Raw genomic sequence first — 26,915 nt, 5'->3', positions numbered from 1 at the left:
GAAGAGATGTGCAAACATGAATTATACTTGACTGTTCAGTAAATAGACATATCATTCCTGAGTCTTTACTGACCAGCATTGATAAATCACCATGGTTTCTCCACCATTTGTTAGAATGAAAGTTGCTTTAGACCAGTGGTGCTGGAATAATTGTCAGAGCGTGGCTGCTGCCATCAGTATTAAATCTTTGAGTCTTAGGGTATGTGAAAAATCCAAGTACCACACAAAGAGCAAGTGTAGCAAATGCGGCTCTCCCATTCAGCAGGAGCGTGGAAGGGTGTGGTATGTAGCCGGTGGTGCATTTTGGAGTACTGATGAGGTAGCATGCTGTCATTTGTAGTCGGCACATTTTCTGTTCAAATGGCACTTAATTTGCCTAAACATGCAACTTTACTGTTAAAACTATATAGCGCGCATACAATAATGTATGGGCATTGGATTTCAACTAATATTTATCATTTGTGCATCACCAAGTAAAGTGTCTTTGTTGCCATCACACTTCAGAATTACCAAAAAATGTGCTTTATTTGTACTTTCCTAATTGCTGATATTTCGAAATATGTGCATAGTTCATTTACAGGTATTAAAATGTTGTGTATACGAAAAAACAGACATCCTACAACCTTTCCTTCATGTTCCTGTACCCCAGCAAGATCGCCACCTAGGTCACGTTTACAAAATACCAATAGGTTTTGCCTACAAAAGAGCTCTTGGCTTTGCCAATGTCTTTTAGCCATGTTGTACGGCAGAATAGAGCGGAGTGCAGTTTGGCTTAGAGTGGTGTGATGTGGAGTGGTGTGGAGTGGCATACAATGAAATGGCATGGAGTGGCATAGATTAGAGTGGTGTAGAGTAAGGTGGCATGGATTGGCATAGAGTAGAGTGTCATAGAGTGCGGTGCGGTAGACTAGAGATACATAGAATGGTGTGGATTGGCGTGGAGTAGAGTGGCTTGAAGTGGTGTAGAGTAAAGTGGCTTAGAGTGGAGTGGGGTAGAGTAGAGTGTCTTTGTGTGGAGTGGAGGGGGGTACAGTAGAGTTGCATAGAGTCGAGTGGCATTGAGTAGCTTACCTTAGAGAATAATGGAGTGGTGTAGATTGTAGTGGTGTAGAATACAGTAGCCTAGAGTAGAGTGCAGTAGCATAGAGTGGTGCAGAGTAGAGTGGCGTAGAGTGCAGTGGCATAGAGTGGTCTAAAGTAGAGTGACATAAAGTGGAAAAGAGAAGAATTGAGTGGCATACAATGCAATGGCGTAGAGTGGCATACAGTAGAGTGGTGCAGAGTAGAGTTCAGTGGCATAAAGTATAGGGTAGGGAGTGGCAGGGAAAGGAAGCAACAAGGAAGAGGGGCTGGTGGGAGGGAATAGAAGCTACATGGACGGGGATGTGCGAGACTCAAGCATTCATATGGAGTGCTTGAACACAAAGAAAAAAGGATCACCAAAATGGGAGTAGTGGATCGACATAAGTACTTGGCCCATTCTCCGGGGGAAGGCCAAACACAGGAAGAGGACATGTCAGTGGCGTAGAATTCAGTGCAGTGGTGCAGAGTACAGTTCAGTGACGTAGAGTACTTGCAATGTTTAGAGTAGACGACAAGGAACTGTGCTCAATGCTGTTTCTAACTATAGGATGCTTAGATAGAGGAGCAAAACATGTTTCCCAATGACTGTTTATTTCTGTTCTCACAATGAAAGCTGGTAGGGAATTAGCAACACGATCAGGGGGTGGAGAGTAAACAACACAGGCAAGGGCTGGAGGGGAAGAAGCAACATAGATGGGGTTGGGAAAGGAAGAAGCAACATAGCGGGGGTGGGAAAGGAAGAAGCAACACTGACTGGGGGAGGGAATGAAGCAAAATAAATATAAAATAGTTCCTCAATCACAGCGCCAGCATCAGAAGAACCCTAATCCCTATGAAGCAATTGGTTTTAGGGCGATGGTTCAGCTGAAAAAAGAGGAAGTCAAGCCAGCTCGTGCTGCCCAAATTGAAGGCAAGAAATGAGTGACCGTGAATCTCACAACTAGTAAGCAATGGACCGACTCCAAGTCTGTATTGATCACAATATCTATTGTAAGCAAGTGCGCATTCACTGACGTAGGCAGGCCCTGAAAAATCCAGACAGATGCAATTGCAAGAGACCAACAGCAGTTCTGCTTTTTGAATTGTTAGGATTTCAGATAGCATCTGGGGATGATACAGCTTGTATGCTACAGAAAGGAAAATAATGGCACATGAAGCAGATGTATGTGCTGTAGAAAGAAAAGATCACTTGCCTTGTAGATTAGTTTGTGTTGCATCACAAGCTACTTTAAAAGATATCACAAATTTAGAAGTATGTAAAAAAAAAAATAATACTTGCATTGTGCATTTTGTTTAATAACGCCATGTGTTTGTATTTTTCCTTTGGTACACAAAGTATAATTTTCTTGAAAAATAACAATTGACCAACATTACACTTATTTAGAGCAAACATTAGTAATGTTATTATAACTGAGAATGTGTTACTTTAGTGGAGGAATCCATCGTTTCCAAGACTGCTTTTGAACTCCGGAAAGCAGTGCCTGCATGCTTCTTTTTCTCCCAAAATCAATGCATATTATTTATTGATTTTAACATGAAAAGCAACACCATTACAATTATAAGCAAACTCCTAATTGAACTATGATCAAGTAAAGTATATAACCACATAATAGTTACCAGGTCTCATTTGCAATAAAATACATTGTTTTACAATTTTGATACAGTTTTTCCACACATTCCTGTTTACATACTTCAAGTAAGGATTTGCTTATCGTGAAGCATGTCCTGCTATTGTTAAGGAATGCCTTCTTTTCAAGAAGACTGTCTACCTCATGCATTGCAATGGAAGCAAAGTGAAATAATACACCTAATAGTAAGCATGACAGTGAGTTAGAATTAGTCTTCTAAGCTGATCCAGGATGCGAATTCCACTGTTTTAAACCTCCTGCTACCCTTGCTCTGTGAATTGTATGTAATTTCTGAAGAATATCATCAACAGATTAAAGTCAGCATTTTATCAGGATGACATACTCCCTATTAACAAGCTCAAACATAATTTTCAATATCTCTTTCAAAGAAGGCACTTTTCCTAATGTTCTCAAAATTGGTCAAATTACTCTAATTCTGAAAAACACCCAAATATCTTGTCCAACTACTGCCTTGTGACCAACTTTGTGGTTACAAAACGTAATGGATGAATGTATAACCTTAGTTACAAGTCGCAACATATACTGACCAAAAATTATCTCTTGCACCTCATCTTCAGGGTCAAGCGAGGATGTAGTACCAGATCCACCACTCTTAATATTGTAGGTGGCATACACTAAATACTAGATAAGGAAGCTGCTTGCCTCATCCTTCTGGATCAGTCCATGACCTTCAACACTGTCAATTATCCTTAGCTACTCAGAATTCTGGAGTCCCATATGGACATTGATGGTCTGGTACTGAGCTGGTTCACCTCTTTCCAGAGTAACCATAAACAACTGGTCAGACTATGGTGCTTAACTACAGATCATGCCCTGGTCATGTGGTGTCTTCCAAGGGCCAGTGTCTGGTACCTGTCTGTAGAACTGTTGTGGATAATGATGAAGTCAACAACATCAACATGTCGGCTATACTTTGTTTACTTAAAGATTTCCTCCACCGAAGACATAATTTACTATTATTCAGAATTGGGTGTCTTTAAATATTTTCATGTTAAAAACAGAAAAAATGGAGCTCACTGTGATTCATCACCCAAAGGATGCCCTACAACAATTGCCTTATTGAATTTCACAGCAATAGTTTTGCTCCATCTCTTGACAAATTAGCTGAATCTCTAGGCTTGTGGATCAACCCTCACTTATGATACATGTTGAACTCGCATCCAAGAAGGCCAGATCCTAGCATTACGCAGTGAAAAAACTAAAATCACTCTTTGAGCCTAATAACTTTCGTAATGTAGTACAATCACTTGTTCTAATATTTCTTAATTTGGGGAGATTTCTTATGGCCAGAATCCCCTCAAACTCCCATCAGCAAGGTTGATAACAGGCACCAGAAGATATGAGTTTATCATACACGTACTTAGACATTTGCTTTGCACTTACCTTCTATCCTCAGCCTGGATAACATTTAAATTTGTCTGCCTCACTTGTATATCACTTATAGCTAAAACACTTAAGATCCAGAATTAGAACCCCCCATGTTCAAACCTAAAATTCAGAAGCCTTAAAATTGTTCAGTTTGAGATGAAAAAAAATCAGAACAATTGGAGTAGAAGCACATAAGCAGCTTCAGTACTTTGGAAGTCCCTTCCTGTCCATCTTCAATGTTCTTAAACGCTTCCAAAAGACTCTCAAAACCTATTATTTAACCAGTATCTCAACCAATATAATCCCCAGCACTAGTAAATCATTTTTAGGTCTCGCCTTTTCCATTCCGAAGGAATGGGAAATGGCAAGAATTCAAGTGCTCGAAATTCTCGTGAAACCACCGCTTTTTTCGTGCGGTTTTCATCGAGTTCACGTGGCCACAGGCACGCGCTTTTGGGCCATAAACTTTCCCCCTCCCCAGCCAGCTTTGCCAGCAGCATTTGCCTCATCAAAGGCTTCCGCTGCCCCGCCCCCCGCCCTCACTTATTCACGGCCGCAGGCCTTGACTTCAAAGGGTGCATCTTGCTTAACAGGCCGGGCTGCACGCATGTCTCGCGCTTTAGAGGACCAACAATATAAAACCGAGCAGTGCATACCAACGTAAAAAGTAAAACAGTGGCTTTATCTGAAGAATTTAGTCACTGATAAATATTAAACACTCATGTACACAAAATAGATGAATAATCAATTGCCTACTATAGACAAACATCGCAGGAAAAAAAACTCGCTACTGACACGGAGCCGAGGAGTCCTATTTAGAGAGCTGCCTCCTGAATACAAGTAACATCACAGGAAAAACAAGCACTGGCGTTGCCAATAGGTCTCGCATTAGGAAAGTTTGTCATTTACAATACCAATAGGTTAAACTTTCCTAATGCGAGACCTATTGGCAACGCCAGTGCTTGTTTCTGGTTGTTCATGTTCTGAATTCTAGCCGTATTCTCCCTTCATCTGGTTTTGTTTCTTCTTGTACTTCCCTTGAGCACCTGTCAACCTGTCACACCGTGATGACTCGCCTCTTCCACCAAGAAACTCACTTTGCCTCGTTCTTGTCATTGTCCTTTTCCCCAAAAATCATTGGTTTCCCTAGCATGTCTTCCTTCCTGCGAATCTCCTCTTAGCTCCTCATATCCTCATGTTCTCTTTGTTTTTCATTTTCCTTGATCAAACTGTGCTTCGTTGTTTGGATGTTCTGTATTGTTCTACACTGTTCGGGAGTGATGTTCATTTAGTTAATCCACATCAGTTTTATTTCTTGTACAGTGTTCCAATACCTGTGGATCTTTATGCTTTCTAATAATCTAATAAAATAATAAATATAAATAAAGCCTGAATGGGGCTGGCCCAAGGCAATTAGTGGATGAGGCGGCTGACCAGACCCCAGTCTTTGGTTTGTTCTAAACAAAGGTTTTGGCTGTGCCTGCCTTAAAAAAAAAAAGCATTGGCAGTGCTAATAGATTTGGCTTATGAGTGCACTGTCAAGCAAGACCTAAAAACCCATGTAGGTTAATGACCGACCTCCTCCCATCTGTGCTGCTGGCAGAGAATCACCCCATACATTATTTAGTTATCTAAGACACTTTAATGGAATTGCTTCGTGGATGACCTTTAAAGTTCAAAATCAGACAACTGTATAAACAAGCAAAATGATCACAGCTGTGTGCAGGACAAGCACTTTTTTTGTGAAAGGATACAACGTCTGTCCAATTAAAACATGTACTTCTCTTTCCCAATATGTGCGCTGAGCCACAGCCCATCTCTAGTTATGTTCACCTAATTGTCTGGCGATAGCTGCACTGTCTAGCCAGACAACAATGAGCTGGTAGCTGACATAACATAGATATAGTCTGAACTTCTCTTTATGGTCATTTGCTGAAGTACGTAGAATTTATTGAGAAATGTTATCCCTTTGCCATAGCTGATGTGATGCTGTACCGCTGATTAAAAACTGTCTATCTATTACAGTGATTTCAATGTGGAATAAAGAATTCCACGTTATTCCATAGTCATTATCGATTGCTACAGTAATGAAGACAGCAGAGGGCAGCGTAAAGGAAGTCAGTCAGTCAGTCTGAAAAACTTTATTCGTTTTTTGGTTTCAAACCATAAAAGTTACATTAAAATAAAAACCGTTTAAGTGACAGTGCATAAGTTAAGATGACAACCAAAACAGCAATTAAAGTTACATAAATAGATAAAAAGCCTGAGGAAACACTCTTTACACATCCATATAACTCCTGGAATTAACAGTGGCTTTTAAAAACCCTACTATAAAAAATATACAGTCCTCTTTCAGTAATTTCAGGTACACAAGTGCTGGATGAGCCTGTCTAAAATTCATTCTTTTTAAAATAGGAACCAAATAGCGTTTGTGAGGAAATTCATATAGTTTACACAAAAACAGGAAGTGTAGCGTATCCTGCGGAGACTGTCGCAGCCGCAGGGTGCTAGCTCTTTACCTCTATTAAAACCTTTGGGTCTGGTGAGCCAAAGGTGAAAAAGGTTCAGCCGAAACCTAGTTATCAGAAATTTCTCATGTGTGGACAAAGACCCCATGAGGTAAGGTTCTGCCATGGTGGTTCTTTTAAGCATTATATACGTCCGCACGCTAGGTTTCAATACCTCCTTGGCTTCCCTTTCTATGTTCCTTAGTGACAAAAAGGCTACTTTGGTCGCTTCCACATCCTTCTTTATGATACCATTAGGATTGGTGAATAAGTCCCCCCGCCCTAACCCACCAAAGCTTTTTTTTTTTTATATAACTGAGGCAAGGTGAATGGTCCCAGAGCGAGCAACAGTATATTTGCTCAATATCAAAAATAAATTGAGACACTGAGCAGCGGTGGAACGTCCCTGTCGAAACCCATACTGGACTTCCGACAGAATCTTATTGTCCTCTGCCCAGGATGATAGTCTCTGAAGGAGGACCCGTCTCACCACTTTTACCACTGAGTCAATGAGCGAAATAGGTCTATAACAGTGGGTACTGTCTCTATCGCCTTTTTAGGTCGGGCTGGTGTAAGCAGCGCAAAGCGCTGCATCCAATGAAGCATCTTTTGTCATCCACTACCTGGGAATGTGAGAAAGGGGATGGGCACGCGCAGGCGATGCCCCCATGTGAGCGCGCACGTTCACCCACACACCGTGAACATCTCTTGTCCTACATTGGCAGCAAGTGGCTAACACATACACACAGATATCTTTCTCTCTTTCTCTCCCCCACCCCACTCACCGGGCACACGCGGGGGCTTCCCTCACTGGGGGGGGCGGGAACCGGCAATGTGCCCCGATGCCCCCCCTCACCGGGTCTGTCTGACTCCTCTCGTCCCACGGTGGTGGCGGCTGCACGGGGTTGGTAGGCGGCGGGGGCAGGCACCAGCAATGTGCCTCGAGCCCCCGCCGCTTCTCTCCCCAAACTCCTCGCGGCAGCGGTGCAGGCTCAACAGCAGGCAGGGCTCTCCCTTAGCACGGGAGCCCTGCTGGGTCACACGCTTGCTCCCTTCTCTTCACACGAGTGGGGGGTAGGCTCCCGTCTGCTTCCTGTCTGTGCTGGTGGCCCCGCCCTTAAGCAGGCAGTCCCGCCTGGCTTCCTGTGTCTTGCCCGGCACCCGAGCCGTGGCGTGAACTTCTTCAGCTCTGGTTGCATGATGATAGCATCCCTGTGCATTTCCTGTCAGTGTAAGCGGTTATCAGACCGGGTAATTAAGCAACATAAAATTTAACTTTTTATTTTTATTCAAGATGGTCAAGCTCTGATATTCGGAAATGTACTAGAAACACCTGCCGAAATTCGCTTAGAATAGATAAGCCATGGGCACAAGCCATTACTGTCTTGGTTTTATTGAATGAGAAACTGGCGTTTAATTGAGAAGAGCAGCTTGCAATATGGAAGGGAAGGCTAGCTAATCAGCGCCTAATACGGTCCCTAAATGATTGCGAGTGACGCTTCCATTGATTTAGCCTTGAATGTACGGCCAGCTGTGGGGAGGGTGAAGGGGGTGTCCGTGCCCACAGTGATGCTGACTCGAGCGGCCTAGGCTCCCATCACTCCTTGTTACACTTCTAAAGGCACAATCGAAGCACGGCACATGATGCAGTGTATGTCAATGCATGGTGCCACCAGGTATTAATATGGATGCCATATGTTGTCATAAAATTGTAACTGTAATTCTACACTCTATTTATATAGCGCTTACTGCCCCTGACGAGGTGTCGAAGCGGTTAGGGGGGAGTAGCATTCCACTCCAGAACCCAAGGTTAGAACTCCCCTCTTGGCTTCGAGATCAGTTCATGATACAAACTGCTGTGCAGTGTCAAAAGCTTGCAGTGCCCTGCGGGGAGTCCAATCATGAGCGCTCAATGCAACATCGTTTATCGCCGTTCCCACTCCTGATAGGTAAGTGACATTACCCAAACTGTACTGGCCTTTCAGAGGCAATAGCCCACCACAAAAACTGGGCAAAGTCAGTCGCATATCCGGGATGCTTCGGATGTGACTGACACTGCTCCGGTCCCCCAACTTTCAGGAGATGTTGGCTTCTTGTGAAATATAGCTTGTTTTGAACTCCTGTGAGCAGAAAGGCACATACCGCCCTGTTGGCTTCCTTTTGGGGTTCCCAAGTTTATTATTCAAAATACAGTGGTGTGAAATGTAGGCCCGACTGCTATTATAAAACTGCTTCTGTGCATTGTATACAGGGCCAATGTTTTGGAGAGTACAAGGATTGTCCAAGGATGTTGCTATCAGGGATTAAGTGAAGTTTTGCATCACGGAGAGGGGCGGATTGTGCATTTTATACAATGTAAGGAGCTAATGTTGACACTGTGATAGAATTTCCACTTAGCCTTTCTTCATTCCAAGACATAAAATACACAATATCTCTTGTTTCATGTGCAGCTGCCTCATAAAAAGCTGAAAGAGGCTCTTTCACTTTGGTGTGTCTGCTGAATTCTCTTTGCTGTCCGTACCCTGCCACTTTAACGCGGGTTTCTTCTTCAAGGGATGGCTTTGTTTTCTCCTAGCTTCCGAGGGATTCTCTTCTCAATTCAAAGTGTTTGGCTTTGCATACAATCTTGTTAATTTTGAGTGGTTGGATGATGTAATTCTAGAAATGATTGAATGTTGTGTCTCGTACTTTGAAGGTCATTTTGAGCGAAATAAAGTCTTTTTGAACTTGAACTATATTAAATACTTACAAATATATCTAAATACATGCACCACCTGCCTGTCAGCACCTCCGCCTGCATCACCTGCCTGTCAGCCCCTGTCTGCACCACCTGCCTGTCAGCCCCTCTGTCTGCTCCACCTGCCTGTCAGCCCCTCTGTCTGCATCTCCTGCCTGTCAGCACCCCTGTCTGCATCATCTGCCTGTCAATCCCTCTGTCTGCTCCACCTGCCTGTCAGCCCTTCTGTCTGCTCCACCTGCCTGTCAGCCACTCTGTCTGCATCTCCTGCCCGTCAGCACCCCTGTCTGCATCACCTGCCTGTCAATCCCTCTGTCTGCTCCACCTGCCTGTCAGCCCCTCTGTCTGCATCTCCTGCCTGTCAGCCCCTCCCCTCACCAGCATAGCATAACAAAACATAGTATAGCATAACAAAACAATTCATAGGATAACAAAACAAAACATAACATAGCATAGCAAAACACAGCAAAACACAACATAGCTTAACAAAATACAACAAAACAGCATAGCAAAACAAAACATATAATAGCAGAGCAAAACATAGCATACCAAACACAACAAAACATAGCATAGCATAACAAAACATAGCATAGGAAAACAAAGCATAGCATAATAATAAAACACAACAAAACATAGCATAGCATAACAAAACATAGCATAGCATAACAAAACATAGCATAGCATAACAAAGCATAGCATAGCAAAACATAGCGTAGCATAACAAAACATAGCATAGCATAGCATAACAAAGCATAGCATAGCATAATAAATCAAAGCATAGGATAGCAAAACATAGCATAGCATAACAAAACAAAACGTAGGATAGCAAAACATGACATAGCATAGCATACAGAATCACTCCACACCACCACTGCATCACTCAGGGGCACCACAACATCGCAATGCGCTACCACAGCATCACTGAACGCCACAGCATCACTCGTTCGCCATCACAACATCACTCAGCGCCACTACAGCATCAATCTGTGCCACCACAGCATCAATCTGTGCAACCATTCAACAACACCTGGTTCAAATATGTTCTCTCAATGTTTCAAGCTTTATTACAAATGTAACAAAAAAAGTTAATATTTCACTTCTGTTCTTGGATTTTAGTCACAATAAAATACACTGAACATAATCTTCATAAAAGTTATTTACAAAACTTTAAGCTATTGCCATTATAAATTACAATAACTTTTATTTAAGAAACCGTAGGTGTACGTGCGCTTTATAAGTTCCATTTTCATTCATTCATTCATTATTGAAAAAAAATTGTTATTTGTAATATTAATACATGTAAGTCACGTAAATACTACACATATTGCATTACAAATGCTATAGTGTCACATTTGCGAAAGTTATAACTATTGGCATTGTAAGTGACAAAGCTATTAATTTCGCTATTTTCAAAAACAAAACATAAATAAAAAATTTGTCATTTACAATACTAATAGCTCAAACTTTCCTAATGCGAGACCTATTGCATTGCAAATGCTTGTTTAAACACAGGAACTATGGTAGAGGTTGCCCAGGACTGGGGACAACCATACTTTGCCGCTGCATTAAAAACGGACTCCAGTATCGGCGCCCAAAAGGAGGGGTCTGGGGGGATCCTGTCAGGACCGGGCGCTTTACCAACAGATTATCCTGTGATACCTTCCAGGATTTCACCCCTCTCAAATGTTATTTCTGGGTCCTCGATGTCCTGGGACTTCCTGTAATTATGCTCAGGCGGGCAATAAAACTTAGTTTTAAAATGAAGTACCCACTCCTCCTCAGTGATATGTGATTCAAGACCCCCCACCCCCCACCCCTTCGTGGTCAAACAGGGGCCTATTCACAACGCTCCAGAACTTCGAGCTATTTCTAGGAGACGCTGGAATCGATCTACTCCCTCCATGCTTCTTCCTTCAATGCTCCCTTCCGGCTGCCTTATATTCCCTACGACAAATGGAGACTTCAGATTGAATTCTAGGTTTTGATGACAGGACTTCCCTTAACCTCTTGGCTGCTTTAGAGCAATGGGAATCAAACCATCTGGGACCAGACAAGGTTTGACCACTAGCTGTAGCAGATAATAGCTCAGCCACTTTTTGTGAAATAGCCTCAAATGCGCTGAGGATCTTTTTTGGAGGGGACCGCTCCATTAAACATAAGGACAATTCATCAGCACATGCTATTTTAACCCTTTTATAAAATATTTCTGGGGATACCTGTGACCATTTTAGTCTGCGCTTCCCATCTGTTGGTCGCAGTACGCCCTTCCTTGAAGCATCCCCAAATTGTACTGACTGTGGGCCTTTCATATGAAGTGTTAAGGGGTTATGATCATTACATTCGCTCTCTACAATATAAAAATTGGTAATAAAAAATTGTAAGGAGGACGAAATTAAAATGCAATCAATAAAAGACCCCCTCCTGTGTCCTTTAAATGTAGGCACGTGAAAGTTAGTGTGCGGGTCAGTTAAGATCATTGTAGACACCAAATCTAGTTCATTTGTCATGGCATTTAGCAGCTCTCCTTGAGCTGTATGTTCAAAATGAAAACCCTTCATACGAGGACAACCCAGTTCAGAAATACGCAACGTTATTGGATCACCATAGGGATGTATATTGAAATCACCAGCGATCAAAAGGCTGTGAAGGCTTGAGCCCAGGGATTGTTTTATACTTACTCCCAGGGTAGTTATGTTGCTAGCCTCAAGCGGGGAGGAGAATGAGTTGTAGAAATTGACAATTCCCCAGCTGATGTCCCCCCCCCCCCTTCGGGCCGATAATACTAGAATTCCTGGGTGTGTAGTGGGCATCACCTACAACTTACAATCAATAGCCACTGAAATGTATGTGACTAAACCTCCCTTTGGTCTCCCACTCATAGATGGTCTCGCTGGAACAAAAAAGCCCTTCTAACCTTCCAGGAAAAGGTCGCAATCCACCAACCACGTTTCCTGGAGGTTAATTATCGTAAATTGCTTAACATAAGACACCCATCTTGGATCCTGAAACATAGCTGCCAACCCCCCTATATTCTAGGATAGGAGCTTGTTTGAACTCAACCTTGGGAGCCCCACAGCTACCTCCCTTAAATCCTGAGGAGGTGCGACCGGCTCGGGCCCAGCAAGTACGGGGCCCAGCAGTCAATCGCATTCCTCCATGCCTGTTAAGGTAGCAAATCTGTTGTTTGACGCCATTCTTTGGCCGGTACCAAATTGCCTATCGACATCTAGCAGAGGTTGGACCAAGGGAATAGACTGGTGGCTAGGGTATGGTCTTGTTGGGCCTCCCCCAAAAAGGGGTACACCATGGCCATCTGCAGTCATGTCCCTATTGAAAGGTGGCCTATAAAAATAGCCCAAAGGTAGTGCCTTGATGACAGAGCCCGCTAAGGGGGTAAGACTGCAGTCCCTAGAAAGAATACGGCCTGCAGTAAAGGGGTTGTCAAAATTTATGATAATACAGTCACCTGACCCCTGTTTACATGAACTCCCAATCCAACTAACCCTGCGTGCTATGAGTATGTTTTTAGAAATATGAGCACCCACTGTAGTGTTGTGTGTAAACCAATGGTTGACTTTATTTAATAGCTACCCATAATCTTCACTCTTCCTAATTGGGAGAGCAGGGACACTCCCCAAAATCACTACATATGGAGTGGATTCGAGTGGGAGATCAATAGTGGGAAGAATCGTCACCTGAGGAGACCTGGCCTCTGGTCTCTTGTCCCTCCGAGGCATAGAGGGCCTTATTCTTGTAGATGACTGCTGTATAGAGACCGAAGTATCTATACGGGAAACAACCTTTACAACGCAACTTTTACAACGCACTACCATTACAACGAAACTTTTACAAAGCAAAAACCATTACAACGCATGTATTTACAACGCATGTTTTTACAACGTAGGTACCTTTACAACGCATACCATTACAACGTAAGTATTGGTAAGTATATAATTATATTTAAAATGTTATATGTTTGGGTTTTTTAAGGGGTATTTTTAGGGTTCAGGGTCAGTTATGGGTTTTTGAGTAAAGGGGTATTTTTAGGGTTCAGGGTCAGTTTTGGGTTTTTGGGTAAAGGGGTATTTTTAGGGTTCAGGGTCAGTTTTTGGTTTTTGGGTAAAGGGGTATTTTTAGGGTTCAGGGTCAGTTTTGGGTTTTGGGGTAAAGGGGTATTTTTAGGGTTCAGGGTCAGTTTTGGGTTTTTGGGTAAAGGGGTATTTTTAGGGTTCAGGGTCAGTTTGGGGTTTTTGGGCAAAGGGGTATTTTTAGGGTTCAGGGTCAGTTTTGGGTTTTTGGGTAAAGGGGTATTTTTAGGGTTCAGGGTCAGTTTTGGGTTTTTTGGGTAAAAGGGTATGTTTAGGGTTCAGGGTCAGTTTTGGGTTTTTGGGTAAAGGGGTATTCTTAGGGTTCAGGGTCAGTTTTGGGTTTTTGGGTAAAGGGGTATTTTTAGGGTTCAGGGTCAGTTTTGGATTTTTGGGTAAAGGGGTATTTTTAGGGTTTAGGGTTTAGGGTCAGTTTTGGGTTTTTGGGTAAAGGGGTATTTTTAGGGTTCAGGGTCAGTTTTGGGTTTTTGGGTAAAGGGGTATTTTTAGGGTTCAGGGTAAATTTTGGGTTTTTGGGGTACAGGGGTACAGGGTAGAAATAAAATAAAATTAAATTTAAATTAAATTAATTAAATGACATTAAATTAAATTAAATTATATTAATTTCAATTAATTCACATTTAAAAAATTAATATATACTTACCAATACTTACGTTGTAATAGTATGCGTTGTAAAGGTACCTGCGTTGTAAAAACATGCGTTGTAAATACATGCGTTGTAATGGTTTTTGCGTTGTAAAAATTTCGTTGTAAAGGTATGCGTTGTAAAAGTATGCGTTGTAACGTCATACATCCATCTATACTGGTGGGCCTCAAACTAACTGACCTGTTCTTATCTAGCGCCTTGCTATTTGCTGTTAGCCTGACACTGAGGGCTCCCCCTGCTCCTTTCGGCCCGGCTCTTACCCCTTCCTTAGCTATTTGAGCTTGAGGCGTATTTGTGCTTACTGTTGGAATATCAGGAGGAGTATAAACCATCAAACTTTCTAATTTAGATATACTGTCTTCTACTGTACCTATTGTTTGAAAAATGGGGTCTATAAGGGTAGTCAGCATGGGTTCAAGCCTACCCCAAAAGTCCCCCTCCAGTGTACTCACAGTTATTAACCTACCCTGTTCTGATTCGGGGAGGTAGGATTTCCCTCACTACCGGCACCTGTAGTAGGAACAACTAACTCATTCCTCCCAGATTTGCCCTTTACGAGTTTATTTGGTTTCGTTGTTCCCCGGTTCTTACTTATTACAACAGGGGAGTTATTGATACGGTTGGATTTAGTATTTGCTTTCTGCCCTCTAGTTCTTAGTTTAGTTTTAACAGGGCTGAGTTCCTGCTCCAGAGATGTGCAGGAGACTGAATTAATCAGTGTTGCTGGGACAACAAGTGGAGATTGGCTCAGCCGGTCTGGGAGCGTGTAGACACCGACAGAGCATCAGGAAAGGCAGGAATAAGAGAGAGCCTACCTTGCGAGGAGGTGTAAGGCTGCAGGGATAACCTGCGCTCTGTTGATTTAAGTTTATTAATAAGGACAGATTCAGCCCTCAAAGGCATCTAAAGTTCCTGCCACACTTTTCCCTGGGTTTAATTTCCACCTATTCATATTTAGCAGCTTATAGGCATTCAGGGTTATTTGCTCAGATCCCTGATAAAGTGCAAATTCACTAATAAAGATAAAGTGACTCGTGCAAAATGGAATGTGCAAAATACAGAAAAATTACAACAATCAACACAAATAGCAAATTTAAAATATTCCTCAGGCCTGTTTAAAAAAAAAAAATACTAAGAATTTGTACTGTGAATGATTATCCTATCAACTGTGCAGTTGGTCACAAAAGGGACGCTAAAGTACAATGTGCAATTGAAAAGTCCTGTCTCCACAAATAGAGACTTGCTCGATTTTTAATTTTTTAAAATATAGTCAATATGGGCACTCCTGAACCGTCAGAGCCAAATATACTGAAATTATACAGGTAGCGGAACAATCCTTGAGCTTGTGACGATCTAAGGGAATAAGAACAAGTAGATCCCCGAGCCAACAGTACCTGCTCAAAGGTCCTCACTTGCAGATGAAAGGGGGGTGGCCCTGCCCTGCCTCTTCCTGGCAATGACAGGCCCGCCTTTGGCCCGGGCTCGTCCCGTGCTGCGGGAGGGCCGCGCTGACTTTGAGGGCCTCTGTCACCCTGCAGTGACGCCCTCCGCTGGCGCCCCAGAGAGCCTCCTGGGAGGTGTTGTTTCCACCTGGCCGTTCCCTTCATGGCGGCGTGGATGGTGGTGTGCCTGCTGTTCCCATCACGGCGCTGAAGGATTCAAGGTGAGGTGTATGGCAGAGGGAGTAGAACAGCCGTTCCCCTCACGGCGTATGAAAGTAATTTCTGGCGCGTCCCGCGCTGCGGGAGGGCCGTGCTGACTTTGAGGGCCTTTGTCGCCCTGCAGTGACGCCCTCCTCTGGCGCCGCAGAGAGCCTCCTGGGAGTTGTAGTTTCCACCTGCCCGTTCCCCTTACAGTGGCGTGGATGGTGCTGTGCCTGCTGTTCCCCTCACGGCGCTGAAGGATTCAAGGTGAGGTGTATGGCAGAGGGAGTAGAACAGCCGTTCCCCTCACGGCGTATGAAAGTAATTTCTGGCACGTCCCGCGCTGCGGGAGGGCCGTGCTGACTTTGAGGGCCTTTGTCGCCCTGCAGTGACGCCCTCCTCTGGCGCCGCAGAGAGCCTCCTGGGAGTTGTAGTTTCCACCTGCCCGTTCCCCTTACAGTGGCGTGGATGGTGCTGTGCCTGCTGTTCCCCTCACGGCGCTGAAGGATTCAAGGTGAGGTGTATGGCAGAGGGAGTAGAACAGCCATTCCCCTCACGGCATAGGAAAGTAATTTCTGGCACGTCAGACAGCTATATTAGCAGAATATATTGTAATTCTGAGCTGCAAAAATATTATGGCTAAAATAATGACTAACACAATATTCTTAAGCGAAGTATAGATGTATTATTCTTAACTCCACATACATGTACCTTGATGATATGTATTTCTTTTAAAAACCCAGATGTTGAGTTAACAGTAGTAAATCTATCCTTACCTTCACAAGATTGTGTAATGTAATGGCTGCAATATATTTGAAGCACAATATTTTTGTATATGATACTCTGACATAGAACCACCATACAGGAATACAAATGAGCTGTGGTTGAAGGAGGGGAATTATTTACTGGTGTCATGGCAGTTCATTTTTGTCCAAGGGAAAGGCAACCCAAGGTTATTTGAATCTGCCATAATGTTACTGCAGACAGAATGCTAATGAAATCCTTGAAAAGTATAGTCATGAAGTCAGTAACACTGTAAAAGCACTGAGATTAAGCTGGTCCTCCGTGAGGAATCTTTGTAATGGTGATGAGGGTGCAAGGTGGTGTAGGAAAACAAATATGATGCATGAAGTCTGGGGAAGATGAAATGTTCTCACCAGAAGGATTTTCTTTAAAACAAGAATGTTGGGACGCGAGGCGAAAGCTTATCCCATGCCATGATGTGCAGCGCGTATGTTCCTCTTTCCAGCAGTACACCTCTCTAGTGTTTCCTTGCTTGCGGATCACTGCCGGACCGTGATCCAGGTAGTCTTTGAGACATATAATTGCATTGTGGAGCGTTGCACAGCTAAAAAAGAAAACATTGGTGATCCTAGAAAATTAATTTAAACAGTTCATGAAAGTTCTATATCTAGAATTTTATAGATGGGTAACTGAATAAGGGGGATGTTATACACTGAAAGGTTCTGGGTGACATCAAGTAGACAATGGAACTAAAGCTCGAGCTGTTTATGATGTCACCCAGAGTTCCTTTCTACCTAAATTGAAAAATATTGCCTGGTCTTCTCCACCACCATCTGTGTTCTCCTAGATGAAAGGCACACTTTTTGCTTTTACACTGGGAGCAGAGACCCAGCACTGCACTAACAGCTGCTCTGTGGCAGCTGCTTGGCAGCACCTCTGCATTTCCCCTCTCAACACACCTCTCTAGAGACCCACGCTGAGAAGGGAAGGTAGTCGGCGCAGGCTCAGGTCTACCCACATTCTCCAATTTACATTGGGTCAAATTGTTGTCCAGAGATTTTCAGTTTTGATTTGTGTTTTGGGATCATTCGAGAAGGGATTTATCTTGGGTAGACATTGCTGATCCGGGCCAAATCTTTCTGAAGGGCATTTTTAAAAATGGCGGATATGTTGTAGTAATGATGTAATATTTCAGGAACCATTAGACCTATATACTTAATTTTGGTGTCAAAACATAGATTTTCGGGGTCAAGTAGTCTTCTAGAGACAGAAAATAACACTTTTTCCATTTTTCAAATGGTGGCTATAATAGAGGAAGAAGATACATATTTAGAAATTAAACCAATAATAATCAATCAGGGGAATTGTAAGCACGCCACTCACCCGTGAGGGTCTCAAGGCGCTAAATAATGGTTTTTAATCATTTTATGTATACAACAAACAAGGTTTATGATGTGAATATGAAAAAAAATGTTTTAGACATATTTTTGTCGTTCACTTGATTTGTTTCGGCAATTGCTTGTGGTACATTGCATGTTGAACATTTGAGAAGGACATCCTTTTGTAGCACTGGTTTTGCCAGTATGTGTAAGTTCTGTGGGTAGAGGCTTTAGAAATGTTGTAGGTTTTAGTACCCCATCAATATCTTCCCATCCAAATTCACACGGATCTTTCTCTATAGATGCATAATCCAAAACATATGCACATCTTCTAATCAAGTAGGACGCCCTTTTAATGTTTCCATGCACAGAATATGATGTTGGCGGAAGGTCACTTAGCGGGACTGATTTCTTAAACTCACTGTATCAAAGATCGTCAAATGTGAGACAGTCAGAACTCGTTTTACACACTCACAAGGTATTTTTCTACATCTTTAAAGTCACGTTCTTCTTCTGTCTCAGCAAATCCTTTTAGAAATATCACAGGTTCAGCAGTTAAAGCTCCAAACTTTGTTCCAATTTTGCTCATAGTGTCATCACCCATAAGAATATGTGCCTTGATAAGAACACTGGGTCAAGTTTCTTGTACAGAATATGAAGTGGAATTAAGTGTCTTTTCTTGGACACATGATGACTGCCTGCGCAATCTATGATGAGTGCAAAAGTAGAGAGCTAATCACTTCAATTAATAGGATTGGTGTATCAACAAGTTATAATGACATAGTACGGAGCAGGAACTTGTTTGGCACAGTCTTGAAAAAGCACCATGGCAGTATCATGTGTGCTGGGTGTTTCAGACAAAGAGGAGCTGTCAGAATCAAAATTATCTAGAGCAACAATTGTAAATCCTTTCCTGGTAAAGTGACTTGGAAGTTGTGTGCTGTCTGATTCACAAGATTTTACAACATGAGCTCCTAACAAGTTCCTGCTCCATACTATGTCATTATAACTTGTTGATACACCAATCCCATTAATTGAAGTGATTAGCTCTCTATTTTTGCACTCGCCATAGATTGCACGGGCAGTCATCACGTGTAGCGGAGTTTTCTTTTTGCCGTGATGTAATTCATAAAACATGATTTGGAAACGATAGTACATTTGTACAATATAAGCCTGTCGGTTCATGGGATTGTCTTCCATATCTTCGCTTATATCTTCAAAGCCATTATCAATGTTGTCAGCTTCTGTTCTGAACTCAAGAACTTTAGTTTGTAATAGTTTTGGTTTGCTGATATTAAACTATGATGTAAAAATGTTAAGACAACATCAGGAATTCTTGTTGACTCCCATTGTTTGCGGAGCTCTGGAGCATCACAAAGTTTGTCATTAAATCCAAAATCTAAATCTTACAGGACATTTCTTAAAATGGTTCCTGCTGATTTTACTGCATCTTGTGATCTTAATTTGGCAGTAAGAACTTCAGGAGTCAAATCATCTGAGAACACCAAAAGTGGCTCATTCTTTTTGTTAGACTAACAAAAACAAATTCTGTCATTGTACATTCTCACCTGAAAAACCTTAATTTCATTATTATGGATCAAGATAGTTTCATCAATGTTGACCATTATTTCTCACCGAGTGTTAAACCGTCGCCAGCACTAAAGGGTGGCTTTGCAACTTTATTTGCTTTTTCAAAGAGTGCAAACTTAACTGAAGGCTGCTGGTTTATGTTGCTGCTGGGAGCTCATTTTACATTCATATTTTCAAATTTATGCATGCATGCAGTTCAGGTGGACATACAAATCCGCTGCATATACATTCACCTCACTGTTTAGATCAGCTACTGGGCGGAAAACTTCATATTGGAAGAAAATAGCTGCAAATAGAAACATGTTTGCCCTTTGTGACTCACATACTCTCTACTTTGTTCTTTCGTCAATCCCTTTGGCCTTTGTTCTGGCTAAACAACAGATAACACATTGAATATACTTTGCTTTCTGATCAGTTGTTAGAGGTGGACGAGGGGTAGCTATTGATCTTCTAAGTAGATGGACATTGGGTTTCGTTGTGGTCGCTTTCTCAGAAGATTGTAAGATGTACTAGTTACCGTAATTAGGTGTTCACACTTTGAAACTTACCAGGGCATTGTAGCCCTTTACGAGACACACATATTATTGCACAACATCAACATTCGTTCTTTCTGGGTTGTAGCAGTTTATTCAGTTTGTGTTGTGAAGGAAATATGCTCTCCCTTGTTGTCTGTTGATTTTACTATATTTGCCTTTTCATATTTATCTCTTCTTAGATTATAAAGCTTGCAGCTGTGCCTGTAGGTCTGGTGGGCCTTGTCTCCCTCCGAATATATGCAGCAAACCAAGAGCACATGGGAGAAAGTCACCTATTGATGCCAAGCCAGGTAAAATATATTTTTCTTGCCATACAGAATAATAAAGATGCTGTGCTGCACCAAGGTTATATGTGGTTGTGTAGAGTGTTTCTGTGTGGAGCATTTGGCTGTCCTATCCCTGACCAATTCTCCCTTGTTATAGAGATAATGAAGCTAACCTTGTCTTCCTTTTAGCATCATAACGCCTTCCTCCCTATTTACGTGGTGCCTCTCTATATAGTATGTGGCTGCTTCACTGACAACCCGGGAGAATGGACTACGTAGGCTGAAGATGTATCCTGCTCATGCAGGGGCACCCTCTCACTTAGAAACAAGTACTCTGCCTTCAGAATTGCAAAGGCCTGCTATAGTGATGACGTATAGGTTTTAAGTGCAGTGGTGACTTATAGGTTTTAAGTGCAGTGACCCTACGATATAGTAAACCAATATCTTAAGTAAGTGGTGCATGCACCAACTTACACAGGCCGTAATGGCAGGCCTGTAGTTCCATTTTGGATTGTCTCTTGTGAGTGGCATAATACATTCTTCAGCCCATGGGAGACCTCTGGGGTACCTATGCCCTCGATACATGGCTACCATATACTGGTGACCGACAAGGGTACCCCAGTATCCAATCTGGGATGTACCTAAATACTGAACATGACAGTTTAGGGAGAATGCAGATAGACTGGGGTCCTGATAAGCAGGATCCCAGTCAGACTAGTCAAAAACAGCATCATATCAAGCAAAAAGTGAGGGCAACCATAAGAAGCAGATCCTACTTTCCTACAGATACCTTAAAAGATTATTTAAAAGAGAATGGGACTGAGGGAATCACTCTTGCGACACTATGGGATGCTGCAAAAGCAGTGATTGGGGGGGGAATTCATTAGCCACACAGCTACATTCTTTCAACTTGCGAAGTCAAAAAGACTATTTTTGGAGTCTTAAATAAAATAAATTGGAATTAAAATGTAAACGCTCAGTCACTAGAAAGACACAAACAGCGTTGCGTATAGCTCAAGGGGAACCAGAAGCTGTCTTAACTAAGGATACAGCCAGAAAACTTTAGAAATGAAACAGCTGTACTACCAGCGAAACGATAAGGCAGATAGGCTTCTTGCACTATATTACGCAGACAGAGAACTAGGAAACATATAGTTTCCATACTGGAAAGCAACGGGCAATGAAGCTCTAATGCCCAGAAGATAATTGTGGTCTTTTCTGAATTTTACGGAACCCTCTATAGGGGGTAGCAAGAAGCGCGTCCTTACAAGACCAACACCTCGCTGAGGTCTGATTCCTAGAAATAGAAGCTTCACTTAGAACTGGGCTTGCCAATCTCGGAGGAGGAGGCCCTACAAACCATAAAAATGCTTCCGAGCAACAAGGCACCGGGCCTGACTCTTTTTTTTTTTTTTATAAACCTTTTGCCAGAATTTTGTCCCAATGTTTGACGAAGACCTTTAACTTATTTCTGCTAACACAAATGAGATTACCCCCTTTACGTTGGACTCCCTTCTAACCCTAATATTAAAGCCGGGAAAAGACCCCCAGGAGTGCGTGTCAAGTGAACATGCTACTTTTTGCTGATGATGTCTTATGCTTCCTGACGAACCCTGCCACCTCCCTCCCCGCATTGCTAAAAGAATTAGACCGTTTCTATCAGGTTGCAGGCCAATAGATAAATTCTCATAAGCCTAAAGCAGTGGGAAGGGCGTGGAATCCGGAGGATAGTGGAAAACATTGGCGCCAGTCACCAGCTAGAGGTGGCATCAGCCTGAATCGACTATTGGAAGGTGACTATCTGCCCCAGTATCACAGAGCTCTGCTGCAATAATGTACTGCCCCTCCTAGATACCCTGTTTAAAGATCTCTTCAGGTGGAAGGGGGCAACTAAAAGTGTCTTGGATGGGCTGGATCAACTGCATTAGAATTAATTTTCTACCACGATTACTGTACCTTTGCTGAAGTTTACCAGTGATAATTCTCCCGGATATTTTGAAATCCATGCAAACAAAAATTTGTGCCTTTATTTGGAATAACAAAACTCCACGAATCGCGAAAACCATTATGGTTCGGAGCCCCACAGAGGGAGCAATGGGTGCTCCTGGCTTGGAACAATATGTATTTGCAGCACAGCTGGTACCAGCCCAGACATGGTGCTCTCTAGACTCAAACACTCGTGCATCCTAGACCAGACCTGAGCTCTACTATCAGCACTGTTGTAGATCTGGTGCTCAATTTGGCCAACCCTTCTGAAGCGCATCAGTTGACTCTCTCCCTACTGTGGTTACTATATTTTTAAACAAGTCTTGAGTTTAGAGCTGGTGCTGAGTGTTGAAGTACAAGTTACTTTCTGCAGTGCCTTACTCTAGCAGTCATTGGTCTCCTTCCTGCAGGTTAAAGTGATTCCATTCCATTCTCTGCCTGCATCCCTTCAGAAAGCACAAAGAGAAAAGACCTTGGATGCAGTGAGCCAGGAGAGGCACATGAGGGTGGATCCTAGTTGCCGTAATAAATTGGGCTTACAATTCAAATGTAATATTTTCTCTGGCAAAGTCTTGCTGTCCCTTGAGCTGTAACTGTTACATCCCTTGATGCTTGATAAAGGGGCATAAGGACTGGTAGTAGAATAGAGGCACTAGCAGAAGTAACTGGTACTGTTTAATTCAGTATCAATTTGAAAGGATCTTATTTTATTTTGAATATGTGTTCAGTCTTGTTTGTGATACCTGATCGGTTTTTCTGGTGACTTGTGTTTTATTTTAGCTTTCCATTTATAGGGCACCCCCACAGCAGTCAAAGTACATTGAAGAACACCCTGGCTCTCTGCAGTTAACGTTATCAATTGTACGGAACGCAATCCACCCGTATGCAGCGTGGTTCAAGGTAAGGTAAACGAAAAATAATGTAAACCTTTGGTTTTAGGTGCCACTAGAACGAGTTTTCTAATAACTGTCTAAAGCACTTAGGAAAACTAGCTCAGACAGCTTCCCATAACACACACTTTGGCACAGGGTACAGTCTGGCACCACATTCTGCTCAGGTTGCCAAATGCATCAAGCCACACATCAGAGCTCTAAAAATAGTTAATCAGTGGAAAAAGCATTTCCTCTAATCCTTATTCTTTCCACAGTCATACATATTATGCTTCCACCCACCATGGTGTACGGCATGGGCCACTGGGTCCTCCCACTTCAATCATTGGCTGTGAGTGACTGCATTTTGCATGAGCTCAGCCTATAAAGTGCATTCCTGTGTCTATGCTGGCCAATACTTTTCTTTAGCAGTGCTTCTTTCCATGCTTAATTGTTTAAGTCACCCTTGTGTGTTTAAACTATGTCTCCGGGTTACTGTAATCCAACCCTCTAGTTCCTTTTCTGCTCTCCCAACAAATTTTTTTTCCAGTATTGTATATTGAAACTAACATGGCTTTCTATTCCTGTACCTGCAGCTAAGGAAGCTCCATGCTGTTCCATTAAAACACCATTCAAAACATTTTTTGGGGTAGCAGCATTATTTCTTCAACTTTCCTTATTTCATTTTGGACTTGTGCTTGCCAGGTTAACAATCCCAGACCTATTGGCTTTGCTGTAATTTCTTTCAATGCCTATAACCTCCAAAGCTATATATATGACCTGCCCAGAGCACACAAACATTTTGGTGGGCATCCTGTGAGACCTGCATGAAAAATGAGCTGTCAAAAGACCGTCTCCTTACATAGTAATGTACCATTACTTGGGTTCTACGTTAAGTGCATAACGGTCCATTTCTTACCAGTTTTAAATCTTACATGGGTCTAATTCTTGCTAAATATGCCATGTACTTTGGCATCAGAGATAATGTTTCAGGTATTTTTATATTTTGCAATTATAGCTGGATTGGGAAAATGTTAGGTGGCTTACTTACTAGGTGAGAACTTCCACATTTATGTATTGATGGTTGTGATGAAGAGTCGACATAATAGTCGTATGCAGATTGCATATTAAGTGTCCAGTAGTGGAAATCTTGTCTGAAATTCTTCTTGAGGACTACCCTAATTTAGACAGTGGCTTTTTTTTGTGACAATTTACTGATAGTGAAAAAAATTATTAAGAGTTCAGATACTATTATCATACTAGACTAGGGAACTTATTTAGAGTTTAGCGGACTGGGTTTCTGCCGCAAAGATGCTGGATTGTCTTGTCTGCCAAACTCTGAACTCGACCACTCTGTTCAGAGTCAGGCGAACCGTCCTATTTATGCCGGTGAAGCCTCCACTGGCTCTGCCTGTAGAAAACTTGGATGGATGTCAAGGGGTCTAAGTACCTCTGAACATCCGCCCTGTTATGGGCAGATATTCTGACATACCTTTTTAGGTTTCGCCTGCACTGAGCTTGCGAAATCTATTGTTTTTTATTCTAAACTTACAAGGGACTGGGACAGCCGGAGTTTGTTATCTGGGGGTGGAATGAACCGTTTTAAACTGGTCATCCATCATGGCAGGGCCATGCTATGAAAACAGATTTGGAGCATTGTACATCTTGCACTGTGAAAAGCACAGGTCCCCAATAGACAGGATTATCATTACCGGACCTTTAGTTGAGCATGCCATCCCATTCTAGTTTCTGACATCTGTAATGAAGAACGAGTCGTTCAACCTTCACGTGTTCCCCTGCTGTTAGCAACTCCATACACTTACGAATCCCTCTAAATCACATGTGCACTTAACAAATTACTTTGATATGGACATTTGGTTTCTCAAATCTTCTGATATGTCTTGGCCTTTGTAATAAATCTAATACCTGCCCTCCACCCCAATGTGGATTTTTGTTTCATGCCATGCTACTGTAAACTCGGATGGATGTAAGCAGCATATAGTATAGTCAGGGATAGCGTATCCGATTTTAGTTTGGTTATATCTTGAATTATTGCAATTTAATGATGTACCCTCGTTCTTGTTAATTTACTACCACTTGGGTATAGCATTTTACCTTATCACTGCCTGATCCGGTAGGGGTGGCGATTTAACCATTATTTATAACGGCAGATTTGTTATACACTACCCATACAAACTCTGAGGATTTACTGACACTACTCGTTTTTATTATAATGGATTTCTTTAGCATTTATAACCCCACTTTGTCTGCATCCTGCTTGCTTGGTGCTCAAAAATGTGATTCACAATCTGAAAAGTTTTGTTTTCCTTCAAACTTATCAGGTTAATTTAAACCAACCTTTTGACTGACTTATTTTTCTCGACACCACACCACAGTTAACCATAGCCACTTACTTGGTATCAGGACTGAAGACAATTATGTCAAACTGATTCTTGGAAGCAGATTGTGCAATAACGCCACCACCATGGTGCTTCCACTCCTGCCATACTGTTCAAATAACATCCTTCTCCTGGTATAAGCACAAAAGCAGGGTGTTGACAAAGTCGTCAATAAGAGTTTGTAAGCTGCCTGTCAGAACTAGCTCACTTCAGTAGAGTTGTGCCCTTTAGTGTAAGAAGGAAAGACTGAAAAGGGTGGTGCTCTTGATATGTTAGAATGTGAAATACAAAAGTATTGAGTTGGTCTTCTAGAATAACCCTTGTTTTGGTTCCATGGATCCACGGTTAATTTAAAAACAGCACAGATTCACCTGTATGCCACTGCATCTTATTATCAGGGTTGGTTACTCTGTTCATTAAACACAGAAGTTGTAATGGAGCACCTTAAATGCAAAACCTTGGCATGTCCACATATAGTTTTCAAACACCTACATCACTTATCATTTTAGAATCACACTGTTCAAGATTTAGTTTGAGTCGCAGTCTTGAGAGCCTTTTAATAAATTACCTCTTGGCTCAGCAGAAAGCCAAGGTGCACATCAATATTTTTGGAGTCAAAGTGTGTTAAGTTTGCCTTGCAAGATGTGTTTTCAAATTCACAAGAAACAGGTTTAGCTTCTGTAAGACAACTAACCTTTAGTGAACTACTCTACCTGCACTGGTTGATAAATTCCATAGTAGGTAAAGAAGCCATACATTTATAAGAGCAGCTTCTGCAGGTTGGATATGAGTGGGCAGTAGTCAAGTCTTGAAATGAGACAGTCTGAAGAGATTCATAGAAGTGGCTAAATGGGAAATCGGGCAGTTCCATAGTGGGTACCTCAAGTGTTACAATAGGTGGTCTGCTCAAGAGAAAATAGTTAGTGTTGTTACAAAACTGGAGAAACAGCAGAACTATGTGGGGACGGAATGTTTTTGGTGTAGCCCACTGATGGTCTGCTTTATGCCTTCTCTGATGTTTCACTCAAGTACAGAATGTTTGAAAAAAAAGCAAACCAGTCATAGTAGTATGTTTAATAGACTGCATATGTTTTTTTTTTGCTTAAGCGGTTTTAAGAGAAGAATTTTCATACCTTTATTCAAGAAACTGTATTATGTGGCAAATTGTTCTAACTATCATCTGCTTGTGCAATAGAGGAAGATGTTTTTGAAGAGGAATAGACCCAATAAAAGTTGTGTTGGCACCAAGATCTTGTCTCTAGCTACCCATCTAGCTCACAACATAATGTATGTCCTGCTATTACTCATGATGAACAACGTACCATTCATTTCCCAAGATCCAGCTCATCACTAATGCGCTCTGCAATGCAGTCCATAGCTAGTATTTCCCTTGAAGAAGCAGTGGTT

General features: G+C 42.1%; 1 protein-coding gene across 2 annotated transcripts in view; it reads left to right on the top strand.

The window, feature by feature from the left end:
• The window catches only part of APOOL (apolipoprotein O like), a 246,955-nt gene that overhangs the window by 59,358 nt on the left and 160,682 nt on the right, over positions 1 to 26,915 (top strand). For both annotated transcript variants that reach the window (XM_078688480.1, XM_078688481.1), the window contains exons 2-3: positions 20,168 to 20,278; positions 23,021 to 23,140. In XM_078688480.1, coding sequence (XP_078544606.1) covers positions 20,168 to 20,278; positions 23,021 to 23,140 — 231 coding nt within the window. The remainder of the gene's footprint in view (positions 1 to 20,167; positions 20,279 to 23,020; positions 23,141 to 26,915) is intronic.

The sequence above is a fragment of the Lissotriton helveticus genome, chromosome 4_1, assembly GCF_964261635.1.
Source record: "Lissotriton helveticus chromosome 4_1, aLisHel1.1, whole genome shotgun sequence".
NCBI classification, from domain to species: Eukaryota; Metazoa; Chordata; class Amphibia; order Caudata; family Salamandridae; genus Lissotriton; species Lissotriton helveticus.
Note: the sequence above shows the minus strand (reverse complement) of the source record. Positions and strands in the feature narration are given on the sequence as shown.